This window comes from Grampus griseus (assembly GCF_964374135.1).
Source record: "Grampus griseus genome assembly, chromosome: 10".
Taxonomy (NCBI): domain Eukaryota; kingdom Metazoa; phylum Chordata; class Mammalia; order Artiodactyla; family Delphinidae; genus Grampus; species Grampus griseus.
The window spans coordinates 54897491-54919176 of NC_139004.1; the positions used below are offsets into that span (position 1 = coordinate 54897491).

The window sequence follows — 21686 nt, forward strand, 5'->3', positions numbered from 1 at the left end:
TACTGGGACGAGGCCACCCAACCTCACTCTTTTTCTCTCCTTGAATATTTGACAGTTGCTTCCCCTTTCTACCAAGACATTCTGTTTTCTGTATGTCTTAACAGCTCTGTTATCATCAGACTTATTTTTCCTTTCACCCCAATTTTGGTTTATAGAGCTGATGTAATAAATGAATCTTTCATAGGCCACCTCAATTTATTTTTGAACAGACTCTGTGAAACAGAGTCATTTTGAAGATGACTCGGTGAAAGGATGGAACGATTCAATAAGCAAATATATCATCTTTAGATGCAAGGCCACTGGACCTCTCCTGCCCTCCCCTCTCCCCTCCTTTCCTCTCCTCTTTGTTTACATAATAGCCGTGTGTATTCTGCAACAGGACCATTGAGGCCAACTGGGCTTTCACCAGAAGACCAAATATAAGTCAGACTCTTAGAAGACATTTCTCTCATTTTCAACCTGTACTTTGAATCTTCAGCCAGAAATAAGGCACCATTACACAGACTTGGAAGTGTGTTCATATTGCCTGCTCTTGTTATATAACTAGGAAATGGTAAGGAAGGCTGTGGTCATAAATTTTCTATAGTCATGCCAAGTTTTTTTTAACATATACAACAATTCATATGACAGTGAATTTGACGTGGCTAGGAGTAATGTCATAATAATAGTAAAACAGCAACAGAATTTTTTTAGGGCCAACGGGTATATGAATAAGAGTGGTAGATCTAGACAATGGGAAATCATAGAAAACAGTTTTTTACAATTAATGTTTAATTTCTCCCTGCATATGAGGCATTCTGGGAGGTAGTAAGGGCCATGACATGGCCTAAAGTCACATTTCTTGTCCCCCAAGTCTGATGATTTTTCCATACTGTATAAACTGCCGCAAAGCATATGTAAGGGAGGCTTTGACTGTGTTACCCCAGGACAATGTAACTGGAGGAAAGGTGGTCAGGACCCTCACTTATATTCTTAATATGTGGTGTCTTTGCGAGAATGCAGAATAACCTAGTAAGGAAAACCATTATGACGGTGGAGTAGGGAGAGTAATGTGAACGTGAAAAAAATGGGACACATAAAGGAGGTCAAAGGATGACTTTCGAGATTACACACCTGCTCCACTTACCAATCAGTGCAGGCACAGTCCAGGCCTCCCAACTCGGCTCATCCCCAAGTTTGCTCTCTCGGGTGTTCCAAACTGACCACACCTTATTTCCATCTCCTTAGATGAATAGAGTTTAACTCAGTGACTATCTGCAAGACACGTTTCCACAGTATTTCTAAGATGAGTGAAAACACATTTTTTCAGAGCAAAAGAGAGCGAAGTACTGTCTGTTTAAAATTACATTATAGGGCTTCCCTGGTGGCGCAGTGGTTGAGAATCTGCCTGCCTTTGCAGGGGACACGGGTTCGAGCCCTGGTCTGGGAAGATCCCACATGCCGTGGAGCAGCTAGGCCCGTGAGCCACAACTACTGAGCCTGCGTGTCTGGAGCCTGTGCTCCGCAACAAGAGAGGCCGCGATAGTTAGAGGCCCGCGCACCGCGATGAAGAGTGGCCCCCACTTGCCGCAACTAGAGAAAGCCCTTGCACAGAAACGAAGACCCAACCCAGCCAAAAATAAATAAATAAAAATAAAAAAATAATAAAGGAATTCCCTTTAAAAAAATTTAAAATTACATTATAGTCTTTATGTAATTTTACCCTTTCTCAGTTAAAACTCTCACATGCACTCAAAACGAGGTCTATCTATAAGCAATGTGGATTGATTAGGAATCTTTTACCCTTTGTTTCAATTTTTAAAATCTGGTTGTAAAACAGTGTCTGCGTTAAGAAAATCTAGGATTGTAAAGACTTTCTCGCAGGGAATTATATTAAGACAGCAGTTCCACTGATTTCCAGACACTCAGTACAGTTAATAGTCTGAGCTCTGGAAGGACCTTATTTTACAGCATGACGTAAATCTGTCTTATTTCTCTATCACCATGTCATTTTCACCTACATTACAACTTTCTTCCCAATATTTGTAAGAACAGTTCACAGCCTTCATTCAAGAATGCATTTTAAACCACATCTTGTAGTAGGGATTAAGATAATTAGAATAAATCCTGGTCCACTTAAAAAAGAAGGAAAAGAAAACCTACCAACTGACCCATCCAGCAGGTCATAAACACATACCTTCTTTACATGTTGTACTCTGCATTATCTATGATATGTACATGATCCCTCATGGGAGTGTTTTGCCAGAACGTTTTCTTGGGAGCTAGTGGTAGCACAGAATAAAAGCATGACACACCTGCTGTTGTTACCTTTTGTCTAAGTCAATGAACGCTGAATTATGTAGAGTAGGGAGTCATTTTGTTCACTAGGGTATGGAAAACAGAATGCATCCTAAGTTAACAGGCTGTTTGGTGATCTCTGTGTGAAGTGAGGTGATGCAGAAAAGCGAGAGGGTAAGAGAATGAATCAAATTAATTAGGAAAAAACTTGATAATGTGTGACTTCTCCAAATATCATTGAAACCAAAGCAAAAGATAGATCTGAAAGGTTTAATTTACAGCAGTCAACCGATGTCAATACAGGTTCCGGTCTTTGCATCATGAAGAATTTACCACTGTCACAACCTGCTGATTGGACCACTCTTAAGGATGGAAGTATCAATGAATTTTTTGGAGTCATACCCTTGTCCGCCCTAAGAAGCAAAACATGCGTTATTAGGAAATACACACTCCTGATACAGAGATTGAAAGGTCTGCAGGTTGCCTGGTGAAGAAGTGCTCTCATCCCATACAATATCATCATTGTTCTTCTTGGTACAACCAGTTCAAATGGTGTTCTTTCTTCACAGGTTACCAGCCGCTCTTGTCTGGTCAACAGGGGTTCCAAGGCCTCGTGGGGGTACAGCAGCCGCCTCAGAGTCAGGGCATGATGAGCAGCCACCAGGGAACTCCAGTGCAAAGCGTGATGCTCTCCTACCCAACCGTGTCTAATTATCAGGTGCATATCCGTAACTTGGAAAATCGTGTTTTATAAAGCAGCACTTGCCTAAGTACAGGCTGTGGGTATGTCCCCACATCGGCTGGTTGGCTGGGTGGTAGGTGCTAGGCCCAGCCAGTGCTGACGGCTGATTTTGAGTCAAGATTATAATAGACAAGCAGAAAATGGGAAATGTATACTTCTGTAGCTACTGTGGCTTTTGAATGCCCTGCTAAGTGTGATTCCATACAGACTTTGTATTCATGGAAGAAAATTCTTTAAAGTTCTATTCATGAAGACCTTCGGGCATTCTGTTGAAATTGTACTTACTGGGAGAAAGTCCTCACAGCAAATTTTCATTTGTTTTTGGTCACACTCAAAGAAACTTCATTTCACCACAAATTTATCTTATAAGGGATTTTAAAATGGCATCTCAAGATTCATTTAAAGGGCATTTATTGGACCTGACAGCTGCATTTTCCAGACTAAACCCACACTGGGTATTTAAAAAGTGTCATGCCCCCTTCTGTAATGTATATCCTGAAATACCCTGGCAGGGGGCAGGGGGTAGTGAAGGGTTGGTGAAACACTTTAATCATTAAATTTAGCTGCATCAGGTACTTCTGGCCCTGGAGAACTTATCCTCGGTCCTCCTGCCCTGACAATCCTTGTTCACACTGCATCAGTTTCTACCTCCAACTGGATAGGAGATGTTCTCTGAAGCTGCAGGTTGAGAGTGAGCTGGTGTTCCTGGGACAGAATTCCCTTTTACTATCGATGGCTCCAGACCACTTTGCGTAAAACCGGAATGGGAGCATGGCTTTTCAAAACTGAGAGAAATCCAGAGTGGGAGGTCCAGATGGCAGTCCCTGGAGGGCCAGGAGAGAGGAAGGAAGGAGGCTCAGAACTAACATCTCCTGAGCATGTACTTCTAGCCAGATGTGTCCCAAGAGCTGTACACCCCAGCAGTCCTTTCAGGGGCACTTTGAAGGAGGTTACATTATGCAGATGGACTCAGAGAAACAGAGAGGTTAAGTGACTTGCCCAATGTGAAACAGCTGATAAAAGGGAGAGCTGGGATTCCAACCTAAAAGCATGACTGTTTTTGATGACACCACTGTAGCTCATGGGACACCCCAAAATAACCTCTTCATACAGGCTTCTGTCTTGTGTCTTCCTACAGGTGCCAATGACCCAGGGTTCTCAAGGACTGCCTCAGCAGTCATACCAACAGCCAATCATGCTACCTAACCAGGCAGGCCAAGGGTCCCTCCCAGCCACTGGAATGCCTGTGTACTGTAACGTCACACCGCCGACCCCTCAGAACAACCTTAGGCTGATGGGCCCTCACTGTCCCTCCAGCACTGTCCCCGTGATGTCAGCCAGCTGCAGGACCAACTGTGCCAGTATGAGCAATGCTGGGTGGCAGGTCAAGTTCTGAGCACTCTGGCCATGGTACATGTCTTCAGATACTACTCATGGCCTTTAAGGGAGGAAGAGCAAGGTGCGAAAACTCACTGAGGACTTAAGTATTCACTCAACACCCAAATGACTGCTGCTGGTATTCTGTAAAAAACAAAACAAACAAACAAAAAAAAAACAAAGACTAATCCACACATTAGCTGGTTAATGGTGCATATTTCCGTCATGTCTGCTAGGTATGCCTTTCTAGCTTAGCTAGTGACATGAATTCATCAAGGTAAGATTTTCTCCTACCACTGAATACCACTGTGTAGATGATAATATCCCTAATTTGGATTATTAGTTTTGTACTTTGTGTTGACTTTGTGATGCTAAAAGTATTTAAAAATTATATACTGAAATCACATTGTACCAAAGCTGTAATGGAAAAGAACTGATGAATGGAAGGAATAATTTATATACACTATAGAGTTTTCTTTTTTTAATGGATATATACTGTATTGTAGTGTTTAATCAAAATAAAACTATTTGACCTTATGGAGGAAGGTCATGTTTTTACCACCAGTTTGCTTCACTCTCTGTTCCAATATATGTTGGCTTATGTGTCACTGTTATCCCTTTTGAGCACTATTTCATGAATAATGCACAGAAAAGATGTTCCAGGTGTTTGTAGATGAACCGGCATCACCTTGGTAGGCAAACACTGAACCAACTGTAGTTTCTTGTCACGAATACTGCAGGGGTCCTGAAAATCAGGCAACATTCATCTCATCTGTTCACTGACTTCACATTTTTGAAATGTGTACCTTGCTTTTGGTTTTAGGCCCATTGAATGCATGTAGCTATACTTCACCAACTAGGAAAACCTGAGTATCCTTGGTAACAACAGCTCTACACCAAACTCTATACCAAACCCTGATCCACCTCCATTCAAATTCCATCACCTACCTGGAAAACGAGATACCTCTGCTTAGAGGGAGATTAAAAGAGGCACAGTCTAATTTATACTGGGTCACACAATGTAACGTACCACTAATACTGACGGTAGGTCAGTATCTCAAAGGTGCTGTTTGTCCTAATAATTGAAAACAAGGCAAAATATTGCAATTTGTTTACAAATACTCAGAACATTCACACACAAAAAAAGAAAGAAAATTAGAAGAAGGCTGTTCCTGTCTAATCCCAAAATGTTTAACTCCCTATAGATTCTGCAGGTAAGACTGATTTATGACAACCTTTGAAAAATAATATCAGAACTCTGTATACCATCTTTGGCCCTTCCAGATTTTTTTTTTTTTTTTTTTTTTTTTTGCGGTACGCGGGCCTCTCACTGTTGTGGCGTCTCCCGTTGCGGAGCACAGGCTCCGGACGCGCAGGCTCAGCGGCCATGGCTCACGGACCCAGCCGCTCCGCGGCATGTGGGATCTTCCTGGACCGGGGCACGAACCCACGTCCCCTGCATCAGCAGGCAGACTCTCAACCACTGCGCCACCAGGGAAGCCCTCTTCCAGGAGATATTTAATAAGGGACTAAAACCCCACAGCTTTCACTTTGCTATGGCAGTACAATGACTAACAGTTTTGTATTTTATACTCTTTACCTAAAAACCATTATTACCAATGAGAAGGATTTGGAAAGTATATCTGGATAATTACCATTGTTTTTCATATTATCACATTCTCTATATTAGATTTTTCCATATTCATGTTGTTTAGCTGGAGATAGAGTTAGGCAGCTAGTTAAAAACTCAACCTACCAGATTACCATTCCTTAATTTTACACTATTGTTGTATTTTTCCTTTAAAGGGGATTTTTTACACATACTATCATTAGTTTTATTCCTTGTGAAAAGTCTGTCCCATTTCCCCAAATCTCAGCCTACTGATTTCTTCATAATAAGTAAACCCTATGAAAGACGTTATAAAAAGAGGATGTTGCATTTTTTTAAATTGAGCCATTAAACCAATAGGCTGAGTAGCTTTTAAACCAAGAGCTGCTCTGAGAAGAAGCTATGTGTTTGCCTAATTAATATCTTCCCCTAATAGAAGGAGGGGGCTGACCAATATAGATTCATTTTTAAATATATTCCCCATGTAGCCCTCTGATCTTGGCAGTGATCCCAAACTCAAGGATCCAAATATGAGTCTGAATGTTTATTTTCTTTTCATACAATTCTGAGAAATTTTGAGCATTTCTTTAATGATTCTTAGAATTATTGAGCCTTCTTTCCCATGGATTTGAAACATACGTCATGCTAATAAGAATAAAGACAGACCTTCTTTCTTGTTGGCCATTCTTCTCCAAATGTGTTACACTCTTTCATATTTAGACATTTGACTTTATTGCATAAATCCCTTCGGTTACTGTTTCCAAGCTGAGGCATCTTCCTTACTTTCACTAAATATTTGTATCCAGCATTACCTTATTCCTAATCTCATGTTATGCTTACTGTCTTTTTACATTTGAATGTTCAAGGTGGTTGTGTAGAGTGCGGGTCCCCAACCCTACCGGTCCGCAGCCTGTTAGGAACCCGGGCCGCACAGCAGGAGGCTTCCCATTGCCCTCATTACCGCCTGACCATCCCCCCCAGCCCCACACCCACATCCGTGGAAAAACTGTCTTCCACGAAACTGGTCCCTGGGGCCAAAAAGGTCGGGGACTGCTGGTGTAGAAAGACAGTTGTTATTAGTGAAGCACTTCCAGAATTTAATTTACCTTCAGGAGAACATTCCGTTTTTTTCCACATTAGTTAAAATTTTATTACAATCACATTTTGAAAATACATATTACATATATGTCTATAAACTTATATAGATACATACATATGCAAATATACAAATATACATAGTCATCCCTAATGATCCTCCATGTGAATGTAAAAGAAAACACAAGTGACTTACGCATTCATTTATTCAGCAAACTTTTATTGCATACTTCATTATATCCTAATTATGTGGCACAATTTAAAATAAAAGTGCAAATAAATTTCACGCCCATAGATTTATTCTTGTAAGTTTTATCATACATTTGGATACTCTGTGATAGTTGTAACTAAATGTGCTAACTAGGATACCGATGAATTTCAGCTATAATTATTTTGTTGTTTTAATATCGTTCCCCAGGATGTGGGGTAGGATAAGACAGTGTGTTATATAATATTATGGAAATGGATTTATGTCATTAATTATAAGTATAGTTGGAGGGATAAAGTCGTAAATCACCATAACAAAAGAAGTGGGGTACCTCTGAGCCAGAGCAGCTTCACAAGAAAGGATGGAAGGACAAAGCAGTTCTAGCTCTTAACTCTTAGCAATTCTATTTTATGTGCAGCAAAGCTTTAGCGGCATGTATTTTCTTTTTCCCTCTTGGACAGAAACTTCTGTACGTAAGTGCCCTGTCTTAAGCTGCATCACAAGGCACAGTTCCTATAACCCATCAGGATAAAACAAATGAGACTGAACAGAACATGGAGACAGCACAGGAGGGCTGCCAAGTCTCCATCACGACATATTCTGTACCAATGAAATCGGATAAGTCCCTCTTGTTTAAAAAAAAAAATGGTGAGACATTTATCCATTCTGACTCACAAAACATTTTTTGTTTTCTGTACTTTGCTGGATGCCACTTCTACACAAGACCAGAAATCTTTGCTTCTTCCCATACTATTCTGTCCAAAACCCTCTTTACTGAGAAAGTTGTTCTCTTTAGGGCTTTGACACTGTTTTCCAATAGTTCTCAGCTGTAGTGTTTGTTTCAAGTTCAAATCTTTATCACTTGCCTTCTGTGAAGTTTTGTAACCTCCGGTCTTCTCCCCCCAAAAGATCTGCCACTATTATGTGTCACCAGTGGCAAGAGCTTTTCACTCTTGGAGCTGGGTTCTCTGCTCCTCTTGGCATTGTGTACACAGTGGGGGTGAGAGGCATCTGATACTATTCTTCTGAAGAGGAAAATCATTTTCTGATTGATGTCCTAACACAGAACTGAGTCTTCTACTGGGCATGAGGTTGCTTCCTCTCAGACGATAATAACCAGCTCCCTGACTGCAGCAGCTCAGGGAATGCTCTGAAATTTGAGTTTGTTATTTGATTTGTTTTACTGCTTTATTCCATATTACTCTCAGTATTGTCATAGAAGGAGAAGGAAGAGGTCAGATACTGAGCAAATAGGAGGAGACGTAAATCTGAAGGGGGTGAGCCCTGAAACCGGATTCGATGGACAGTCAAGGAGCAAACGCAGCAGGCACTCATGATAATGTGTGTGCCACTGATGCACTGGTCAGACCGATTCAGCATCCTGTCGGAAGAGAGTCGCTTTTTGAATGTTCAAGACTTCACTCCTTTGGTGTGTGGTATATACAGAGGATGGGGGAGACATTCAGGGGTGCGGGGGAGAAGATGAGGCATAGAGTATAGAGATTCTGGAATTAAAAGTAGGACGGGGCTTCCCTGGTGGCACAGTGGTTGAGAGTCCACCTGCCGATGCAGGGGACACGGGTTCGTGCCCCGGTCCAGGAAGATCCCACATGCCGCGGAGCAGCTGGGCCCGTGAGCCATGGCCGCTGAGCCTGCGCGTCCGGAGCCTGTGCTCCGCAACGGGAGAGGCCACAACAGTGAAAGGCCCGCGTACCGCAAAAAAAAAAAAAAGTAGGGCAGCTGGGACTTCCCTGGTGGCACAGTGGTTAAGAATCCGCCTGCCAATGCAGGGGACACGGGTTCAATCCCTGGTCCTGGAAGATCCCTCATACCATGGAGCAACTAAGCCCGTGCACCACAACTACTGAGCCTGCGCTCTAGAGCCCACAAGCCACAAGTACTGAGCCTTCACACCACAACTGCTGAGCCCACATGCCACAGCTACTGAAGCCTGTGTGCTCTAGGGCCCGTGTGCTGCAACTACTGAGCCTGCATGCACCTACTGAAGCCCACGTGCCTAGAGCCCGTGCTCTGCAACAAAAGCCACTGCAATGAAAAGCCTGCACACTGCAATGAAGAGTAGCCCCCACTCGCCGCAACAAAGACCCAAAGCAGCCAAAAAAAAAAGTAGGGCAGCTTATTTGAAGTTCTGAATCATGTTTCTTGCTAAAAGATCCAGCGTCCCCATAAGAATGGCCCAAGAAAACAGATCTGGTTAAATATGGGGGCAACTTAGGGCCTTATTGCTCTCTCTGTACCCCCAAAGTTTTCATTGTATTAATAGCTTGGAAACCATTGCTGTTTGCATTGCCGTAATGCTATCATAAAACACCCCCCTTCTTGTAATTCGATTCCTTTGCGTAGAGTTTGCAGCTGACTCTTCCGGGTTCTCCAGCAAGTAAGTCAGTAGGACCTCTGTCTGGGCACTTACAACATCCCCCTTTTGTATAAAATACCTCAGCTTATATAGGATTCACATTTCCTTGAAGAAACGAATGTGCGTACCATCCTATTATGGGGTGACTGGAAGAAACACCAAGCATATAATGACATCTGGGTCACTTATAGCCGTCCCATGAATTGTTTCTAAACTGATGAAAAACACAGAAGCAGGAAAACAACCTGTTTTTTTTTTTTTCTTTTTAAGAAACAAGACAATCACCTGTCATTTTCAAGTGTTTAAATATTTTTGTCTACAAGAAGGAGACCACATTTTCAGGTGAAATGCACGAGCCAATTTCATCGTTTTCAAAAGAGAGAGGAGTCACTTAAGGTGCTTAATGGTAATGTAATAGGGAGCAATGGCCTGAGACAGAAAAAAGCAGCAATTTAAATTGGACATTAAGAAAAATTTCACTGGAAGCAAGGGCAATTATACAATGAAATAATTTCCTAAGGGAGAAACAGTGAGGCACAATTAAAAAGAGTTGTTTAAAAGTGAGTAGATTAAAAAACACTTGCAGCCGAGGCTGCTGGAGGATCGTTTTATGATTTATTGCTTTACTCTGCCTGTGTGTCATACTCACGAGACTTCCCTGGCTCAGCTAGCTTACCTTCCATCAAGGAAGGATCTGCATGGTGCCAGAGGTCTATGATGTCTGTATTTATTTTTCTTTATGCAAAAATGTAGACAGAGCTCTAAATGGAGTATCAGTGAAAAAGGCAAGGAGAACCTAGACGGCTCTAGTTGTTCGAAAACTACTCTGTGTCAGTGTCCTAGGATATTTTACACACATGCACACCTCTCTCTCTCTCCAATCTTATTTAAACCTTCCCGCAACTAATTGGTTGACCTGTTCAAACTGGTGGCCATTAATCAGTTAGTATTACTGGCCATGAGGATACATGACACAATTATTCCTTCACACAGACATAATGCTATGCATGCAGCGTGGGGGGTAGATAAAGCATCCTTTACCTGATGTCCAACATCTTGCGCTTGAATCCTAGCTCCCATGATCAAGCACCCTCAAAAACTAACCTCTGGGTCCCGTCTGTACAGGTCTCTAATCATTGCTATTCCTTTTTTTTTTTTTGCAGTACGCGGGCCTCTCACTGTTGTGGCCTCTCCCATTGCGGAGCACAGGCTCCGGATGCGCAGTCTCAGCGGCCATGGCTCATGGGCCCAGCCGCTCCGCGGCATGTAGGATGCTCCCAGACCGGGGCATGAACCCGTGTCCCCTGAATCGGCAGGCGGACTCTCAACCACTGTGCCACCAGGGAAGCCCCTGCTATTCCTTTCTTAATCTCTTTCCTCCCTTATCAGGACCAGCAATTTTTCAGCCAGTTTATGTAAGGATTTAACACTAGTTACCAGCCTACCAGCCAGGAGAGGAAGGGAGGCTGTCTGCTGAGGGGGAGAAGGGATTTCACAGTGCTTCCCAGCCCAGCGCTGGGGAGAGGCCACCTCCATGCACTCTGAAGGTCCAGAGGGGCCTGCAGAACCAACATTCCCCGGTACATATATCAAGATGCTCCCAGGCCACGTTTCGGGATTTCTGGTTTTCTTAACCAGGGCCCTGACTTTAGCACAGCAGGACTTTTCAGCTGAGCATTCAATGTCTCTGGAGCTCTGAAATGGTGAGATCTTATGTTTGCTGTTTCCTGCTCAGCTGTGTCCCCTCTTCTACAACAGAAGCTTGAAGGCTTTTCGTGTGCTCCCAAAGAGGCCCTCTGGCTCTCACCCTTAAGACTTGAACTGTGAATGGTCTTTGGTTCTTTGTTAGCCCTCCGCAGAGTGTCCATGCAATTTGGCAATAATTCTAGCCACCGCTCCACTGCCTTGCAGGCATTTTCTCCTCATGTCTTTCATATGCTTGAATCATCAGCCCTTCAAGGGCACTTTCCCCCACAGGGATGCTTTGCCCCATCACACCAGGGCAATATTTAGCAAGGGAACCGTGTGTCAAGGGACTCAGAACAGCATATTACACCACTCTTCGCACCACTTGTATTAGTTCAGGCCTCTGAAAAGCAGATGCCAAGATGGAATTAGACTTTTTAGAGATTTAGAAGGAAAATTCGGTAAGGAAAAAATGTGTGGGGAGTTGCAGGAAGCCATCAGAGTCATCTGACTTGATGCAAGTCTGACCTCTGTGGAGGAGAGAGGAAAAGTCTTAGAATTCAATGCAATTAAAGAAAGTTTCATCGAGATCTACAGGAGGGTCCTCAGGTCAAAGTCTCTGTCAGAGACCCACATGTCTCAGGAGTGAGCCTACCGTAGCATCTCTGCTGAGCTCACTAGCGTCTTGGGCAGTGTGTTTGCCTTGGTGTAAACGCAGTGATGGTTTTCAGAGTCCCCAGAGTCAGAGATATAAGAGGTGCATTCCTATGGCTGCCACACACAGAGACCCAGAGTTCTTCCATCTTGACAATTCAACCTTCTGTATGGCCAAAGTCCTCTGCATTCAGCCAGTGGATAAGAAGAGTGAGAAATGACACACATCACGGAGGGAGGGAGGGAGGGAGACGGATGGACTGAGAGTTTGGGATTGGTAGATGCAAACTATTACATTTAGAATGGATAAACAACAAGGTCCTAATGTATAGCACAAGGAACTATATTCAATATCCTGTGATAAACCATAATGGAAAAGAATATAAAAAAGGAATGTATATATGTGTATAACCGACTCACTCTGCTGTAAAGCAGAGACTGGCACAACATTGTAAATCAACTATACTTCAATTAAAAAAAAAAACAGAAGTGACACACATACCTCTATTCACAAGGATGCACTTCATTGAACGGAGAGTCTGAGAGATGTGTACCTGGTTTGGGGGCCACTTAGCAGCAAGAAGTCTACAATAAAGAACAAGAAATGCCTTTGATGGACAGCGGGTCATTCCTGCCACTTAGAATAAATAAAAGTGAGTGGAGGGCTTCCCTGGTGGCGCAGTGGTTGAGAGTCCGCCTGCCGATGAAGGGGACATGGGTTCGTGCCCCGGTCCGGGAAGATCCCACATGCCGCGGAGCGGCTGGGCCTGTGAGCCGTGGCTGCTGAGCCTGCACGTCCAGAGCCTATGCTCCGCAATGGGAGAGGCCACAACAGTGAGAGGCCCACGTACCGCAAAAAAAAAAAAAAAAAAAAAGTGAGTGGAAAGCTAACAAAAATGTTGTCATTTTGATGGCATGAATGATGAAAAAAGAAAGAAAAATTAAACAATATTAGAAAGGAAAAACAGGGCCTAACTACAAACACACTATAAATCAAAAATAAAGTGTCAATGCTCTGAACAACTTTATGCAAATAAGTTTTAAAAATACTGTATTTGCAAAATATTGATTACCAAGAATGACAAAAGTAAATGCACAACCTGAGTAAGAAGATAACAGATTAAAATAATTTAGTTAAAGATATTCCAATCCCCAAACAGCAGACTCAGAAATATTTACAAGGGACTCCCACAAAGCCATCTTATATACATTCTTACATATTTTTTTAAAAGCCATTCCCAAAATAGCATACAAGTCTGCTAAAACCATGAAATCAGAACAAAACAAGGAAAGAATAAGACAGTCAGATCACAGTCAAACTCACTCGTGAAAACAGATGCAAAATATTTGCGATAAAATATTAACAAATGCTACCCAATATGTATATGTGTGATCGCATCAGAAGAAACCAAACCTGCTAACATCTTGATCTTGGGCTTGAAGCCTCCAGAACTGTGAGAAAATAAATCTCTGTTGTTTAAACCAGGGTTCCCCAACCCCCAGGTCATGGACTGGTACCAGGATGCAACCTGTTAGGAACCAGGCCACATAGGAGGAGGTGAGCAGCGGGCAAGTGAGTGAGGCTTCATCTGCCACTCCCCATCGCTGGCATTACCACCTGAACCTCCCCGCTCCCAGTCCGTGGAAAAATTGTCTTCTACGAAACCAGTCCCTGGTGCCAAAAAGGTTGGGGACCACTGGTTTAAACCACCTCATATGAGGTATTTTGTTATGGCAGCCTAGCAGACTAATACTTCAGTTCTCCACATATTAAATTAAGAACTCAAACTGATTATAAACAACATTTCAACCTATTTTTAAGGAACTTCTAAAGTGTACCCTAAAATTCATGTAGAATAGCCAACAGTTAAGAACATCAAATAAATATGAAGGAACAAGATGAGAGTGTTGAGACCTTCAAGATGGTGGAGGAGTAAGATGCGGAGATCACCTTCCTCCCCACAAATACATCAGAAATACATCTACATGTGGAACAACTCCTACAGAACACCTACTGAACGCTGGCAGAAGACCTCAGACCTCCCGAAAGGCAAGAAACTCCCCACGTACCTGGGTAGGGCAAAAGAAAAAAAGAAAAAACAGAGACGAAAGAATAGGGACGGGACCTGCACCAGTGGGAGGGATCTGTGAAGGAGGAAAGGTTTCCACACACTAGGAAGCCCCTTCGCAGGCAGAGACTGCGGGTGGCGAAGGGGGGAAGCTTCCGAGCCGCGGAGGAGAGCACAGCAACAGGGGTGCGGAGAGCAAAGCGGGGAGATTCCCGCACAGAGGATTGGTACCGACTGGCACTCACCAGCCCAAGAGGCTTATCTGCTCACCCGCCAGGGTGGGCGGGGGCTGGGAGATAAGGCTCGGGCTTCGGAGGTCAGGTCCCAGGGAGAGGACTGGGGTTGGCTAATGAACACAGCCTGAAGGGGGCTAGTGCGCTACAGCCAGCCAGGAGGGAGTCTGGGAAAATGTCTGGACCTGCCTAAGAGTCAAGAGACCATTGTTTCGGGGTGCGTGAGGAGAGGGGATTCAGAGCACCACCTAAACGAGCTCCAGAGACAGGCGCAAGCTGCGGCTAAGAGCGCGGACACCAGAGACGGGCATGAAACGCTAAGGATGTTCCTGCAGCCACCAAGAAGCCTGTGTGCGAGCACAGGTCACTATCCACGCCTCCCCTCCCGGGAGCTTGTGCAGCCCGCCACTGCCAGGGTCCCATGTTCCAGGGACGGTTTCCCTAGGAGAACACACGGCGCAACTCAGACTGGTGCAATGTCATGCTGGCCTCTGCTGCCGCAGGCTCGCCCCGCATTCCACACCCCTCCCTCCCCCTGGCCTGAGTAAGCCACAGCCCCCTAATCAGCTGCTACTTTAACCCCGTCCTGTCTGAGTGAAGAACAGATGCCCTCAGGGGACCTAAATGCAGAGGCGGGGCCAATTCCAAAGCTGTGCAAACAAAGAAGAGAAAGGGAAATTTCTCCCAGCAGCCTCAGGAGCAGTGGATTGAATCTCCACAATCAACTTGATGTACCCTGCGTCTGTGGAATACCTGAATAGACAATGAATCATCCCAAAATTCAGGCAGTGGACTTTGCGAGCAACTGTAGACTAGGGGTTTGCTGTATGTGACTGACTGGTTTCTAGTTTTATGCTTTTTTTAGTTTAGTATTTAGAGTTTATTATCATTGGTAGATTTCTTTATTGATTTCATTGCTCTCTTCCTTTTGTTTTTTTATATATATAGATACATTTTTTTTCCTTTTTCTCTTTTTGTGAGTGTGTATGTGTATGCTTCTTTGTGTGATTTTGTCTGTATAACTTAGCTTTTACCATTTGTCCTACAGTTCTGTCTGTCCGTTTTTTTTGTTTTGTTTTGTTTTAGTATAGTTTTTAGCTCTTGCTATCATTGGTGCATTTCTTTTCTGGTTTGGTTGCTCTCTTCTTTTTTTCTTTATTACTTTTTAATTATTTTATTTTATTTTTAATAATTTTTTATTTTAATAACTTTATTTTTTTTTTCTGCCTTTTCTTCTGAGCCATGTGGCTGACAGGGTCTCGGTGCTCCAGCCAGGTGTCAGGCCTGTGCCTCTGAGGTGGGAGAGCCGAGTTCAGAACATTGATCCACCAGAGACCTCCCAGCTCCACACAATATCAAAGGTTGAAAGCTCTCCCAGAGATCTCCATCTCAACACTAAGACCCAACTCCACGCAACGACCAGCAAGCTACAGTGCTAGACACCCTATGCCACAGAATCAGCAAGACAGGAACACAACCCCACCCATTAGCAGAGAGGCTGCCTAAAATCATAATAAGGTCACAGTCACCCCAAAACACACCACCAGATGTGGTCCTGCGCACCAGAAAGACAAGATGCAGCCTCATCCACCAGAGAACAGGCACCAGTCCCCTACACCAGGAAGTCTGCACAAGCAACTGAACCAACCTTACCTACTGGGGGCAGACACCAAAAACAACAGGAACTACGAACATGCTGCCTGCAAAAAGGAGACCCCAAACACAGTAAATTAAGCAAAATAAGAAGACAGAGAAACACACAGCACACGAAAGAACAAGGCAAAAACCCACCATACCTAACAAATGAAGAGGAAATAGACAGTCTACCTGAAAAAGAATTCAGAGTAATGTTAGCAAAGAGGATCCAAAAACTCAGAATGGAGAAAACACAAGGAACATTTAACAAGGACCTAGAAGAACTAAAGAGCCAACAGACAATGATGAACAACACAATAAATGAAATTAAAAATTCTCTAGAAGGGATCAATAGCAGAATAACTGAGGCAGAAGAACGGATAAGTGACCTGGAAGATAAAACAGTGGAAATAACTACCACAGAGCAGCATAAAGAAAAAGGAATGAAAGGAATTGAGGACAGTCCCAGAGACCTCTGTGACAACATTAAACGCACCAACATTCGAATTATAGGGGTCCGAGAAGAAGAAGAGAAAAAGAAAGGGACTGAGAAAATATTTAAAGAGATTATCCTTGAAAAATTCCCTAATATGGGAAAGGAAATAGTCAATCAAGTCCAGGAAGTGCAGAGACTCCCATACAGGATAAATCCAAGGAGAAACAGGCAAAGACACATATTAATCAAACTATCAAAAATTAAATACGAAGAAAAAATATTAAGAGCAGCAAGGGAAAAACAACAAATAACATACAAGGGAATCCCCATAAGGTTAAGAACTGATCTTTCAGCAGAAACTCTGCAAGCCAGAAGGGAGTGGCAGGACATATTTAAAGTGAGGAAAGGGAAAAACCTACAACAAAGATTACTCTACCCAGCAAGGATCTCATTCAGATTTGACAGAGAAATTAAAACCTTTACAGACAAGCAAAAGTGAAGAGAATTCAGCACTACCAAACAAGCTTTACAACAAATGCTAAAGGAACTTCTCTAGGCACGAAACACAAAAGAAGGAAAAGACCTACAATAACAAACCAAAAACAATTAAGAAAATGGTAATAGCAACATACATATTGATAACTACCTTAAATGTAAATGTATTAAATGCTCGAACCGAAAGACACAGACTGGCTGAATGGATACAAAAAGATCCATGTAGGGCTTCCCTGGTGGCACAGTGGTTGAGTCCGCCTGCCGATGCGGGGGACACCGTTTCGTGCCCCGGTCCGGGAGGATCCCACATGCCGCGGAGTGGCTGGGCCCGTGAGCCATGGCCGCTGAGGATGTGCGTCCGGAGCCTGTGCTCTGCAACGGGAGAGGCCACAACAGTGAGAGGCCCGCGTACCCCCCCCCAAAAAAAAGACCCATGTATGTGCTGTCTACAAGAGACCCCCTTCAGACCTAGGGACATATACAGACTGAAAGTGAGGGGATGGAAAAAGATATTGCATGCAAATGGAAATCAAAAGAAAGCTGGTGTAGCAATTCTCATATCAGACAAAATAGACTTTAAAATAAAGACTATTACAACAGAAAAAGAAGGACACTACAAATGAATAAGGGATCAATCCAAGAAGAAGATATAACAATTGTAAACAACTATATTTATGCACCCAACATAGGAGCACCTCAATATATAAGGCAAATGCTAACAGCCATAAAAGGGGAAATCGACAGTAACACAATCAGAGTAGGGGACTTTAACACCCCACGTTCACCAGTGGACAGATCATCCAAAATGAAAATGAACAAGGAAACACAAGCTTTAAATGATACATTAAAAAAGATGGACTTAATTGATATTTATAGGACATTCCATCCAAAAACGACAGAATGCACTTTCTTCTCAAGTGCTCATGGAACATTCTCCAGGATAGAACATATCATGGGTCACAAATCAACCCTTGGTAAATTTAAGAAAATTGAAATCGTATCGAGTATCTTTTCTGACCACAATGCTATGAGACTAGATATCAATTACAGGAAAAGATCTGTAAAAAATACAAACACATGGAGGCTAAACAATACACCACTAAATAACCAAGAGATCACTGAAGAAATCAAAGAGGAAATCAAAAAATACCTAGAAACAAATGACAGTGGAGACACGATGACCCAAAACCTATGGGATGAAGCAAAAGAAGTTCTAAGACAGAAGTTTATAGCAATACAATCCTACCTCAAGAAACAGGAAATATATCAAATAAACAACCTAACCTTACACCTAAAGCAATTAGAGAAAGAAGAACAAACAAACAAAAAAAAAAACCCAAAGTTAGCAGAAAGAAAGAAATCATAAAGATCAGATCAGAAGTAAATAAAAAGGAATGACGGAAACAAGAGCAAAGATAAATCAAACTAAAAGCTGGTTCTTTGAGAGGATAAACAAAATTGATAAACCATTAGCCACATCAAGGAAAAAAGGGAGAACACTCAAATCAATTGAATTAGAAATGAAAAAGGAGAAGTAATAACTGACACTACAGAAATACAAAAGATCATGAGAGATTACTACAAGCAGCTCTATGCCAATAAATGGACAACCTGGAAGAAATGGACAAATTCTTACAAAAGCACAACCTTCCGAGACTGAACCAGGAAGAAACAGAAAATATAAACAGACCAGTCACAAGCACTGAAATTGAGACTGTGATTAAAATTCGTCCGACAAACAAAAGCCCAGGACCAGATGGCTTTACAGGTGAATTCTATCAAACATTTAGAGAAGAGCTAACACCTATCCTTCTCAAATTCTTCCAAAATATAGCAGAAGGAGGAACACTCCCAAACTCATTCTACGAGGCCACCATCACCCTGATACCAAAACCAGACATAGATACCACAAAGAAAGAAAACTACAGGCCAATAACACTGATGAGCATAGATGCAAAAATCCTCAACAAAATACTAGCAAACAGAATCCAACAGCACATTAAAAGGATCATACACCATGATCAAGTGGGGTTTATCCCAGTAATGCAAGGATTCTTCAATATACACAAATCAATCAATGTGATAAACCATATTAACAAATTGAAGGATAAAAACCATATGATCAGACTTCCCTGGTGGCAAAGTGGTTACGAATCTGCCTGACAATGCAGGGGACACGGGTTCAAGCCCTGGTCCAGGAAGATCCCACATGCCATGGAGCAAGTAAGCCTGCTGCCACAACTACTGAGCCTGCACTCTAGAGCCTGTGAGCCACAACTACTGAGCCCACACGCCTAGAGCCCGTGCTCTACTACAAGAGAAGCCACCACAATGGGAAGCACATACACCTCAACGAAGAGTAGTCCCCACTCGCTGCAACTAGAGAAAGCCCGAGCGCAGCAACAAAGACCCAACACAGCCAAAAATAAATAAATAAATACATAAATTTAAAAACAGAAAAAAACAAACAAAAAAAACCCATATGATCATCTCAATAGATGCAGAAAAAGCTTTTGACAAAATTCAACACCCATCATTTATGATAAAAACACTCCAGAAAGTGGGTAAAGAGGGAACCTACCTCAACATAATAAAGGCCATATATGAAAAACCCACAGCCAATATCATTCTCAATGGTGAAAAACTGAAACGATTTCCTGTAAGATCAGGACCAAGATAAGCTTGCTCACTCTCATCACTGTTATTCAACATAGTTTTGAAAGTTTTAGCCACGGAGATCAGAGAAGAAAAAGAAATAAAAGGAATCCAATTCAGAAAACAAGAAGCAAAACTGTCAGTGTTTTCAGATGACATAATACTATACAGAGAATCCTAAAGATGCTACCAGAAAACTACTAGACCTAATCAATGAATTTGGTAAAGCAGCAGAATACAAAATTCATGCACAGAAATCTCTTGCATTCCTATACACCAACAATGAAAAATCTGAAAGAGAAATTAAGGAAACACTCCCATTCACCACTGCAACAAAAAGAATAAAATACCTAGGAATAAACCTACCTAAGGAGACAAAAACCTGTATGCAGAAAACCATAAGACACTGATAAAAGAAATCAATGACAACACAAACAGATGGAGAGATATACCATATTTTTGAATCGGAAGAATCAACATTGTGAAAATGACTCTAGTATCCAAAACAATCTACAGATTCAATGCAATCCCTATCAAATTACCAATGGCATTTTTCACAGAACTAGAACAAAAAACTTCACAATTTGTATGGAAACACAAAAGACCGTGAATAGCCAAAGCAATCTTGAGAAAGAAAAATGGAGCTGGAGCAGTCAGGCTCCTTGACTTCAGACTATACTACAAAGTTATATTAATCTTGACAGTATGGTACAGACACAAAAACAGATATACAGATCAGTGGAACTGGATACAAAGCCCAGAGATAAACCCACACACATATGGTCACCTTATCTTTGACGAAGGAGTCAAGAATATACAATGGAGAAAAGACAGTCTCTTCAATCAGTGGTGCTGGGCAAACTGGACAGCTACGTGTAAAAGAATGAAATTAGAACACTTCCTAACACCATACACAAAAATGAACTCAAAATAGATTAAAGACCTAAATGTAAGGCCAGATACTATAAAACCCTTAGAGGAAAACAGAGTCAGAACACTCTATGACATAAATCACAGCAAGATCCTTTTTGACCCACCTCCTAGAGAAACAGAAATAAAAACAGAAATAAACAAATGAGACCTAATGAAACTTAAAAGCTTTTGCACAGCAAAGGAAACCATAAACAAGACGAAAAGACAACCCTCAGGATGGGAGAAAATATTTGCAAATGAAGCCACTGACAAAGGATTAATCTCCAAAATATACAAGCAGCTCATGCAGCTCAATATCAAAAAAAAAAAAAAAAACAACAAACAACCCAATCCAACACTGGGCGGAATACCTAAATAGACATTTCTCCAAAGAAGATATACAGATTGCCAACAAACACATGAAAGGATGCTCAACATCACTAATCATTAGAGAAATGCAAATCAAAACCACAATGATGTATCACCTCACACTGATCAGAAGGGCTGTCATCAAAAAAATCTACAAACAATAAATGCTGGAGAGGGTGTGGAGAAGAGAGAATCCTTTTTCACTATTGGTGGGAATGTAAATTGATACAGGCACTATGGAGAAGAGTATGGAGGTTCCTTATAAAACTAAAAATAGAACCACCATACAACTCAGCAATACCACTACTGGGCATATACCCTGAGAAAACCATAGTTCAAAAAGAGACATGTACCACAATGTTCACTGCAGCACTATTTACAATAGGCAGGACATGGAAGCAACCTAAGTATCCACAGACAGATGAATGGATAAAGCAGATGTGGCACATATATACAATGAAGTATTACTCAGCCACAAAAAGAAATGAAATTGAGTTATTTGTAGTGAGGTGGATGGACTTAGAGTCAGTCATACACAGTGAAGAAAGTCAGAAAGAGAAAAACAAATACCGTATGCTAACACATATATACGGAATCTAAAAAGAAAATGGTTCTGATGAACCTAGGGACAGGAAGGGAACAAATACGCAGACGTAGAGAACGGACTTGAGGACACGGGGAGGGGGAAGGGTAAGGTGGGACGGAGTGAGAGAGTGGCATGGAGATATATACACTATCAAACGTAAAATAGATAGCTAGTGGGAAGCAGCTGCATAGCACAGGGAGATCAGCTAGGTGCTTTGTGACCACCTAGAGGGGTGAGATGGGGAAGCGGGAGGGAGGCGCGAGAGGGAGGA

At 42.3% G+C, this 21686-nt stretch overlaps 1 protein-coding gene across 8 annotated transcripts in view; it reads left to right on the forward strand.

The window, feature by feature from the left end:
• Positions 1 to 4896, forward strand: part of ARPP21 (cAMP regulated phosphoprotein 21) — a 161631-nt gene extending 156735 nt beyond the window's left edge. For all 8 annotated transcript variants that reach the window (XM_082664860.1, XM_082664862.1, XM_082664863.1 and 5 more), the window contains 2 exons: positions 2847 to 2995; positions 4158 to 4896. In XM_082664860.1, the coding sequence (XP_082520986.1) occupies positions 2847 to 2995; positions 4158 to 4415 (407 nt within the window). In that variant the 3' untranslated portion in view covers positions 4416 to 4896. The remainder of the gene's footprint in view (positions 1 to 2846; positions 2996 to 4157) is intronic.
• Positions 4897 to 21686: the final 16790 nt, after the last annotated feature.